At 35.8% G+C, this 10993-nt stretch overlaps 1 protein-coding gene across 1 annotated transcript; it reads right to left on the bottom strand.

The window, feature by feature from the left end:
- Positions 1–3648: 3648 nt before the first annotated feature.
- On the bottom strand, positions 3649–10551 carry LOC109792822 (uncharacterized). The gene is made up of 4 exons (XM_083071902.1): positions 10484–10551; positions 9426–10011; positions 8868–8910; positions 3649–7039 (listed from the first exon to the last, which is right to left on the bottom strand). Exons 1-4 carry the CDS (start codon positions 10549–10551, stop codon positions 6345–6347), a joined length of 1392 nt encoding a protein of 463 aa, XP_082928028.1. The 3' UTR covers positions 3649–6344.
- Between the last annotated feature and the right edge of the window lie 442 nt (positions 10552–10993).

Raw genomic sequence — 10993 nt, 5'->3', positions numbered from 1 at the left:
TTTGAACACCCATTTACAACCTATGGCAACTTTGTCATTAGGCAAAAGAGCAACCTCTCATGTTTGATTTGACTCCAAAGTAGATATCTCACATTGTATGGCCTTTCTCCAACAGTTATATTTTATAGCTTCAAAATAAGTGTTTGGCTCAACATGTGAAGAAAAAGACATAACAAAGGATGAGTAAGCAGATGATAATTTATTTTAAGACAAAACAAAATTCAGAGGATATTTAACTCTTGAAGATGTATCGGAAACATTAAGATTACAATGGTAATCCTTTAGATACTCAGGTGGCCTTTTTGTTATGGTACTTATTCAAACTAGCTCATGAGATCCAAATTTTTGTTTTGTATCATGGTCTTCATTGAGGTTTTGGTCTATTTGTGGACATACTTCTGCTAGAACTTCAATGTCATATTCATGGTCATTATTACTATTATTATCATAATTATCACAGGGTACAAGAATGATTTGTGATGGTTAACTCAAAATGGGTTGATCTTCAGTATAAGGACTTTGATAATGAATGTTAGGACTATCAGTTTCATTGTTAGCATTCTGAACCCTTTGATATGGAAAAAAAATGTTCACGAAAAACAACATCCTTAGACACAGAAATTTCTCTAGATTGAATATTTAACAAAACATATCCTTTTGTTCCCCTTTTAAAAACAAGAAAAACACATTTCGATGCCCTTGGATCAAATTTTCTTCTATTTGTTGACAAAGTTCTAGCATAGCATAAAGATCCAAACACCTTTAATTTATTAAAATTTGCTTCAGTTTTGTAAAGCATTTCATGAGGAGAAAAATGATCTAAAACAGGTGTGGGAAGCATGTTTATAATGTGGGCAACATGTATCATAGAATATGACCAGCAAATTTTAGGCAAATGAGATTGCATCATGAGAGCTCTTGCTATGTTTAATAAATGACCATGTTTCCTTTCAACTATACTATTTTGTTGTGGAGTATTGACACATGATGATGGAGCCAAGTAGGTGAGATGAAATGTTGAATCCTCCTTGCTTGGTCGTAAATGATCTTGATCTTTGAGTCCAAAATTCTAGAAAGAAAGGAGATGAAGGAAGCTAGGTTCGGATAAACCAAGCATAAGATAGAAGTACTCAAGCTAGGAGTGCAAAAGAAGGCTCACAGTTTTTGGCTTTAGAAGTGTAGGATTCCTAAAGCTAAACTAAGAACCTAGGTGACTTTGGGGAGAGAAATCTGAAATGTATTTAGAAGAATTCTCAATTATGCTCAAAGTGTTTACAAAGAGTGAAGGAACAAACATTTATAGATCCTAGAAGCAAGCTAGGTGGCACCAACTTCACTAGCCACAATTGGCACCAAAAATTCAAATTCAAATGGAAATTTTGAATTCAAATTCAAGGCTCCATGTGTTATTCCGTGAATTTGGGGATGCCATGCATTTAAATGTCATTTAGGGGACATTTGAAGTGTATTTGGAGGTGCACATGTTCAGCCATGCTTGGCAAGAAACATGTGATCTAAATGCATCTTAAATGACTACCAAATGAAATCAAAATTTTAGCTTCTTGGCCTATTTTAGTATTCTTTCAATATTCCTATGTTAATGGTCTAAATACAATGGTCAACCAAATACAAACATTAGGAAATAATAAAAGAAACAAAATGAGCCCAATATTGGGTACCAAAAGCCTAAAGTCCCATGAAGCCCAAAACTAGGCTCCTGTGGCCCAAAAATATTACTCTATGTGGTCCAAAATATAAGACCAAAATATATGAAACCTATAATAATATAATATATACAAAATAGAAGAAAATGCCGATCATAAGTTATGGCCCATGTGAAGAGCAACTTGGGCCTTCCAAGCCCATCGGGCCCATTGGGCTTTGTCTGGCCCAAATTTTCATGTCTAACCCATTCCTCTTAGTTCCTTCAAGTTATCACCTCTTGTTCTCCTAGGCATGATTCCATCATTCCCTCCCTCTTGAAAAGGATTTGTCCTCAAATCACGAGGATTTCTATGATAGGTATCATTACCTACATTCACAAAGTACCATGTATGAGAGGTGATATGTTCAAATGGTGGAAATAAAGGTTGTACCCTAAGAGGAATCCTGCTATAAATCCTAGCAAAGAAATTTACACTAATGAAACTAGACTCTCTAAAGGTAGGGATAGGATCCTCTCTTAAGCAAAGTTTATGAGTGTTACTAAATCCTAAAAATGTGATAAAATTAAGACTATAAAAATTGAAAAAGTTATTCCTAAAAACTAAAACATCTTGCCTAAGGTTTCCTAAATAGTGACCTAGGCATGCCCTAGAGAATAAAGAAAATATTACAAGAAAATTTCCTAAACAATTTTGGAGCATATTATTTGTTAAATATGTATGAGAAGAAAGTGTCAAAAAGAGCCTTGAAGACTCATAATCTAAATTTGTTTTGTAGAGAAGTAGTCAAATTAAGTTCAAGTGAATGTGAACTTCCCTTAAGATCAAACATAAAGACATTATCTATCAAACAATAAAATCCAAAATTTGGGTACTTTATTAGAACAACTAAGGTGAAAGGAATCCTAAAGAGAGGAGAGCTAACTTCCTTGGGCACCTCCAAGAAAGTAGCACAAGAAGTAGAACTAAGTGTAGTACATTCCTACACTACATCTTGAAGTTGGGATTCTTTTTCTTTTAAAATATTTTGTTCTAGAATCTCTACTTCATTACTAGTGGTAAGATAAGGACAAGAATTAAGGTCTTTATGTAGGAAGAGAGTATTTTGCAAATGGATTTTAGTGATAGAGCAACTCTCTTCATTCATAAGTCCTTTAGAGGAGATATTTTTCTCCTTACTCTTCCCTAATAGAAATGATTTTTTTTCTTTCTTTTTCCTTTTCTTTTCTCAATTTTATTTTTGTCAAAAGTTTTTCTTCCTTTCGTTTAATAATGCGAATTTCTTCCTCCAAAATTGCAAGTCGTGCTTCTCTTTCAAGTTTTTCTTTTTCTCTTGTTAACACTTCTTGCTTTGTCCAAAGTTTTAGTGACATAAGCTCTTGAGTAGGATGTGAAAAACTTTTTAGAGAACTTGAATCACTACCACTTGAATGTTTTCTCATGATTAAACAAAAAAAAGTATTCAAAAATTCCTAAAAAATTGGCTAGTGAAATGTGGTTCTAAACATCACTAAGCCTTTGGAACTTAGAAATTGTTTTCCTTAAACGTCAATGAGCAAGCAAATAGGAAACTTGAAATTAAAACATGCAATTTGAAAGCTTAAAAAAACAAAAGAAAAACATGCAATTTGAAAGCTTAAAAAACCAAAAGAAAATCTTATGCAAACTAGTCAATTGGTTAAATTTCAAGAATTTGTAAAATACAATGCAAAAGGAAAATAAATTTTTGGATTTTCTAGGAACAAAACCAACACTTGGAGGTCTAAGTATACAAATTGTACTATCAAGGGAGGTGAGCTACTAAGAACCACTTAATAACCAAGTTTTTTCAAGTGAAAATTACTAAACCCCCTTATGTAGCTTCAATTCCACAAAACTTTTTACAAAATTTTTTATGCTTTATGATTTTTTTTCCCCAAAGTTTTCTTGAATTCTATCTAAACGTGAACAATTAAGTCTACACAAGCTAATTGAATATACTAAGTACAACAATGAAAGAAAAATTAAACAATAGCAAAGAATAAAGATTAACAAGCTAGTCAGTTTCCTAAGTGAAAACTTGAAATCATATAAAATTTTCAAGCCACTTCCACTAGATCTACACGTGAGTGATCTATAGAGATTAAGATATATTTGACCAGCTTCTTAATACTCTCTCTAAGCTATTACAATGGTGTTAAAACAAAGAAAATTGCAAGAAAATGTAAACTAGCCTAAAACAGAATTTAGAGACAAAATTTGTGACAGAATTAGAGACAGATTTTCTTATGATAGATTTTCCAGCAATCAGAATTGGTCTCTAAATTCGTCTCTAATCTGGATTTCTTTTTGAATTTTCTTGACCTGCACAATTGAACAAACAAATTAGAGAAAATTGGCTTCTCACAATGATGGAAAGGTGTGATCACTCTTGTGAAGGAAATTTGAGAAGGCTAGGACAAAGTTTGGTCAAATTTTGATTTCAAGTCCTTTGGCTTAGTATTAGCAATCCTTTCCTTCTAGCTTTTGTGAGCAATGTTTGTACTCCTTGCAAGAGTTTAGCACAACTTCTAGCACTGGATTTTTTTTTAATTGAAAACTTGACAAGCACAAGAAAAGAATTAGGAAGCTTATACCAACAAAGAATATGTAATAGTTGACTAAACTCAAAGAAAGCCAATAAAGACACAAAACTAAAAATTAAGACTCTCAAGAAATGGCTAGCACTCAAAGAGAAAGATCTTAGAATGGTTCAAGAGTGGATTAAGAAAACAAAAAAAAAATTGTGAAGAAGAATTAAAGATGACTACAAGTTGCTAGATCCAATTTTCAAGAACTTTGATGTTTGTTTTCTCTTGGAATCCTTCTCGACTTTTTTTTAATTGTTTTGATTTTTTTTAAAACTCTTTTGTTCTTCTAATTTTGATACACAAATTCAGAGAAGTTGTATGCCTTTTACACAAAAATTCTCGCAGCAATTTGAAAGTGTAAACCGGATCTATCAAGATAAGAAACTTGAGTGAAATTTCAAGGTCTAGTGCACTAGTATTGGTCCTTGGTTTTGATCCTTTTTGCAATGTTTCTTTTCTTGCTCTTAAATCCTTTGATTTCTTTTTCTTTTCTCTATTTTTCCTCTATTTTCCGGCAGCCAAAATGTCCAGATTCAAGACCAATTAAGAAACATGTGCACTAGGAGTAGAAATCACATATGTTCACTACACTAGAATTGATGAAATTTTGGAAGCAATTTTTGGTCATGAAAATTTATGAAGACATAATAGAAACCTAACTCTAAGAATCTATTAATAATCTACTAATGGACATGAACTCAAGTATGAAAAATTAAAAGCACCAAAGCTAAACAAGTCTCGGCCAAACTTGAAAAATTAATCAAATCAAATTCAAACAAGTTCAACCAAGCATATCTTGAATTTTATAGACAATTTCAAGACTACACATGACTCTAGACAACTTCAAAGATTCAAAAATTCAAAAACACAAGCAAATTGACTCAAATGACCGAATCAAAGAAGATAAAATGAATCAAGACTCGATCAAAACAAAAATTGGCACAAGTAGATTCCTAGACTCTAGTATAGTTGCGGATTGAATCAAAATGCAACTACACCACTTGGATCCATCAAAAACAATTTTCAAAACTTAGATCCAATCAAAGGAAACTTCAAATGACAATTTAAACACTCAATTTTTCAGAAATCAATCGGTGAAAAGGATCACCTAACCTCAAAGACTTCAACCTTGCTCTTGATACCAAAAATGATGAAGCCAAGTAGGTGAGATGAAATGTTGAATCTTCCTTGCTTGGTTCCGCAAATGATCTTAATCTTTGAGTCCAAAATTCTGGAAAGAAAGGAGATGAAGGAAGCTAGGTTCGGATGAACCAATCTTAAGATGGAAGGACTCAAGCTAGGAGTGCAAAAGAAGGCTCACAGTTTTTGGCTTTAGAAATGTAAGATTCCTAAAGCTAAAATAAGAACCTAGGTGACTTTGGGGAGAGAAATCTGAAATGTATTCAGAAGAATTCTCAATTATGCTCAAAGTGTTTACAAAGAGTGAAGGAACAAGCATTTATAGATCCTAGAAGCAAGTTAGGTGGCACCAACTTCACTAGCCACAGTTGGTGCCAAAAATTCAAATTCAAATGGAAATTTTGAATTCAAATTCAAGGCTCCATGTGTTATTTTGTGAATTTGGGGCTGCCATGCATCTAAGTTTCATTTAGGGGACATTTGAAGTGTATTAGGAGGTGCACATGTTCAGCATGCTTAACAAGAAACATGTGATCTAAATGCATCTTAAATGACTATCAAATGAAACCTAGATTTAAGCTTCTTGACCTATTTTAACATTCCTTCAATATTCCTATGTTAATGGCCTAAATACAATGGCTAACCAAATACAAACATTAGGAAATAATAAAAGAAATAAAATGAGCGCAATATTGGGTACCAAAAGCCTAAAGGCCCATGAAGCCCAAAACTAGGCCCATTAAGCCTATGGCCCAAAAATGCTACTCTATGTAGTCCAAATACAAGACCAAAATATATGAAACCTGTATTAATATAATATATACAAAATAGAAGAAAATGACTATCACAAGTTGTGGCCCATGTGAGGAGCAACTTGGGCCTTCCAAGCCCATCGGGCCCATTGGGCTTTATCTGGCCCAAATCCTCATGTCTAGTTCATTCCTCTTGGTTCCTTTAAGGTATCACCTCTTGCCCTCCTATGCATGATTCCATCACATGAGGTTTGGTGCATTATCCCTTTATTGGCAAAGAAATTAGTCATGAAAAATTCAGCCTCATTGTCACTTCTTATGATTTTTATTGTTGTCTCAAATTGTGTTTGAACAAAAACAATAAAATTTTCCAAAGTCTTGACAATTTTAAATTTTTGTTTTAAAAGAAAAATCCATGTGTACCTTAAACAATTATCAACTAGGGTCAAGAAATATTTATGAGCATGAATTAATGGTATTGAGTATGGTTCCCACAAATCAGTGTGAATCAGATCAAAACATTTTTGAGATTTAGATGTACTAATAGGAAAAAGAAGTCTCTTTTGCTTTGCATAATGACAAATATCACAAATAGATGGTTTGTTATATTTAACAAAAGGAATTTTATTCCTGATAACATCAATACATTTGTTTAAAACATGCCCTAACCAAAAATGCCAAAGGGTTTCTAGATCACTAGCAGTAAAATTGACAGTATTGATAGTATGTGTAAATTTGGTGGGTTTGATTTGAAGTTTGTGATAAAATGGGACCTTGAGTATATAAAGCATATCTTGCATCTTAGCTGAACTAATCATCTTCAAGGAGCTCTTATCCCAAATGTGACAACCATCAGAGTCAAAGGTAAGCACACCTGATAAAATTATCAATTAACTTGGCTATCGAAAGAAGATTAAAAGTGAAGCACGAAATATACAAAACATTCTGTATGACATGATTTTGATTGAGAAAAACACTTCCAGAATAATTAGCAGTGACTTGATTTCCATTTGGCAACTTGACACAAATAGGATTAATTTGATGATATGAAGTAAAATGAGTCAAAGATGAACAAATGTGGTTAGTGGCACCACTATCAAGTATCCAAAAACTAAAGGAAGAAAGAGATTTATTACCAGTGTGTTGACATGTTAGAAGGAATAAGAGACTTGATTTGAAACATTTTCAGTGGATTTAGACCGTTGTAAAAGGGCTAACAATGTTTGACACTACTCAAGAGTAAAACTAATTTGCTGAGGTTGTAATTCTGACTTTGAACCTTCATGATTCTGCTCACCATCATCATTAGAACTTGCATTCTAAAATACTGCATTAGCATGACTTTGACCATGGTTCTGATTTTTAAACTTGAAATGAGGTGGGAAGCCATGCTTTCTATAGCACATATCAATGGTATGTCCTGTCTTTCCACAATGACTGCAAATTTTAGAAGCATTTCCTCTTCCATAAATTCCTATTCCATAACCAGAACCTCTTCCATAACTTGATGTGTTGGTTTTATAGCCTCCTCTGCTAGTAATAGCCATTGCCTTGGATTGATCACCAAAAATTTTTCTCTCTTGTTGTATAACAAGAGAGAAAACTCTATTCAAAGATGGCAAGGGATCCATCTATAGAATTTGAGTTCTAATAGTCAAATAGTTATCATTTAGCCCCCTAAGAAATTTAATAACCTGGTCTTGTCCTTCATATTTAGCAACATTCCCAAGAGCACTACAGGTGCATTTAAAGGCACATGAACAAGCAAGTAGTGGGCACAAAAGATCAAGCTCATCCCAAAGAATTTTGAGCTCAATGAAATAGTTTGTAACACTCAACTCACCTTGTTTGAAAGAAGAAATCATCTCCTGAAAATCAGAAATGCGAATCATGTCTCCTTGTGAGAACTTGTCCTTTAAATCATTCCATATGTCGAAGGCATTGTCCATATAGATAATGCTCTGTGCAATGGATGGAGAAACAACCTTGAGCATCTAGGAAACAACCAACATATTGGCTCTCTTCCATGCTGGAAAGAATGAGCTAGTATGAGTGGGAGCTTCTATGGTTCCATCAATGAAACTAATCTTGTTATTTGAAATGAGACTCATTCAAAATGAACGTGACCAATGATGATAGTTTGGTCCCTCAAGAACATTCGGGACAATGAGAAAGGAAGGATTATCAGATGAACTGACATGGTAAGGAGAACTAAGGTCTTGTGAGGGAACAACTTCAGCCATGGGTAAAAGTAGCAATCAGAGCCCTGAAAATCAGAGCTATGATACCATAATAGAAAACAAAAAAGGATGATCAAGAGAGAAGAAGGAAGGGAATAATATGAGAATGAATATTTCTCTCTCACTCTTTGAAACCAATACAAAAGGTTTGTATATATACAAGCAGTACACCTATTCTAGGCTTAACCGTAAAAAAATATCAAAGCAATGAACTAATAAAAGCAAGACACTTGTGCAAAGGGATCAGCTAAGAATAAAAAAAGATTACAACTTGATTTTGTCAAAAAAGACAAAATAACAGAAATGATATTAGCTTCCTTCTAGAAGCCTTGTATCCATATCCTTTGATAAGATGAATCCACAAATTCTTCTGCTTAAAGATATTTTAATTTGTAACTTAAGTATTCTTTGGCCAGTAGCATAATATTGAAAGAATATGAATACAAAAAATGAAAATGTGACCTGCAAAAAGGTCTAGAACAAGTTCCACCAAGAATTTCCTGTGCTGCAAAAAAAAATCAGAAATTTACAGTTCAGCATACCTCCTCATTAACTGGCTAGAACATGTCCGTTTCATGTTCAAAGCCAAATTCTCAACTTCCCCTTTGATCTCATCGATATTAATAAAGTCAGTTAGCCACACCAATTGTACTTAAAAGGGATAAGGAAATATTTCAGCCAACTGAACCCCAATATACATAACACGAAGTTTGATGCTTTCCATCCCTTCTTGGACTCTACATAACAAGACCGCTTTTGCTATACAAGGCAAAGTCCTCACAATTGTTCTGTTCTATAACTACAACATATCATTTTTATTGAAGCCATGTAGTATTCTTATGGTACACTGGTTCGGCAACACTATCAATGGTTAATAGTTTATCAACTTTATCTTCATATTTCTACAGTTGCATGCATTATCAATTTAGTTCAATAAAGTCCTAAACCTAATAAAAAAATAATCTAACAACATATATTGCAATGCAAATACACAATTGAAACAGGGGAATGGGGGATTACCTGATCGCGGTGCTGCAGCACGAGCGAGACGAATTGGCGAGCGAGAATGCGACAACGAAGGAGGAGATCAAGAAGCTGACGGCGGAAGTACGGAGCAACGGCGCCGAGAAGAGTGAGAAGATGGAGGAGATGCAGAAAGAGGTGGCGCGATCTCTCGCTAATCGCGATGCAGTGAAGGCGACGGAGGTTGTCGCGGACCTGGAGACCTGGAGAGTGACGAGGGTCGCACAAACAGCGAGCGAAGTTTCGAGACCGAGGCTGAGCCTTTTCGCAACACAAGCTTGGGCTGGGCTTGTTGGGGGTGCGTATAGAAAGTAAGTAGGAGCTAGTAGTAAAAGCGTAAAATTTTGAAGGAAGAGTTCGGTTTGGTTCGTGTGAGGGACCCTGGAGTCGGAGTGGAAGCGAGAGGTGCGTAAGGGTGTACGAGAGTAGCGATGGCAGATATACCCGTACTTGTGAGTAATACTTGAATCCGCCTCGATTTGATTGAGAATACCTGGTTTGACCGGGTACGGGTACGGGTACAAGTAAAACTTGATATATTAAATCGGGTACGAGTACGGGTATGTACTTACCCGTCCCATACCTGTACCCGTACCCGTTTTCGTTCTCATTTTTAATTTAATACTTATTTTTAATTTAATTATATTAAAAAAATTTAATATTGTTTATGTGTAATTATTTATTATAATATGAGATTGTACCATCCTGGTCAGAATCCGACTTGACCCTCGTCTTGACTGAGAACCACTCGGCCTACAACCGAGTTAACATCTCTATGCGAGCCGATTTACTCCTACATCGACTCCACTCGCTTATAAGAGGGTCACTCGGCGCGTACCCGACTAGATCCTTGGTGTACAAGCCGACTCGGCCCTAACCCGGATCCACTCGCTTATAAGGGGGTCACTCGGCGCGTACCCGACTAGATCCTTGGTGTGCAAGCCGACTCGACCCTAACTCGGATCCACTCGCTTATAAGGAGGCACTTGGCGTTTACCCGAGTGGACCCAGGGCACAGGCCTAGTCGGTTAAAGACCGACTAGATTAATCCTCACGCATTGCGCGGACACTTAGCAAGAACGGTTGAGGAAATCCCTACGTTTTTGGGGCCCATGAGGTCCATGGGCGACGAAGTATAAAACCTAAAACCCTAAGTCTAGGCACGGCAGATTACACTTTTGAATGCTCTCGCTCTAAGGCACGATTTAGGAAAAAACCCTAGTCCACCCTTTGGCCGGAACATTTTGGCGCCCACCGTGGGGCTACAGTGAAACTTTTCCTACGCCCCAAGTCATACAGAAAGACCTACACTTTACCATGGCGAGAGGCGGCAATAACAACAACAACTCACAACCCCCTACCATGGAGGAGATGATGGCCATGATCAATGGCTTAAGGGAGGAAAATGCGCGGTCTAGGGAGAGAGAGGAGGCCATTCAGCGCGAGAATGAAGAGATCAGGAGGAGAGCGGACGAGATGCAAGCCAGAATAGCGGCCAGTACCAGGACTGTGGAGGAGGACGTCATGCTGGAGGTCCCTAGAGACTTTCGACCATTCTCGGAAGC

The sequence above is a fragment of the Cajanus cajan genome, chromosome 3, assembly GCF_000230855.2.
Source record: "Cajanus cajan strain Asha chromosome 3, NIPB_CcT2T_4, whole genome shotgun sequence".
In the NCBI taxonomy this organism is placed as follows: domain Eukaryota; kingdom Viridiplantae; phylum Streptophyta; class Magnoliopsida; order Fabales; family Fabaceae; genus Cajanus; species Cajanus cajan.
This window is presented reverse-complemented; position numbering and strand designations above follow the sequence as displayed.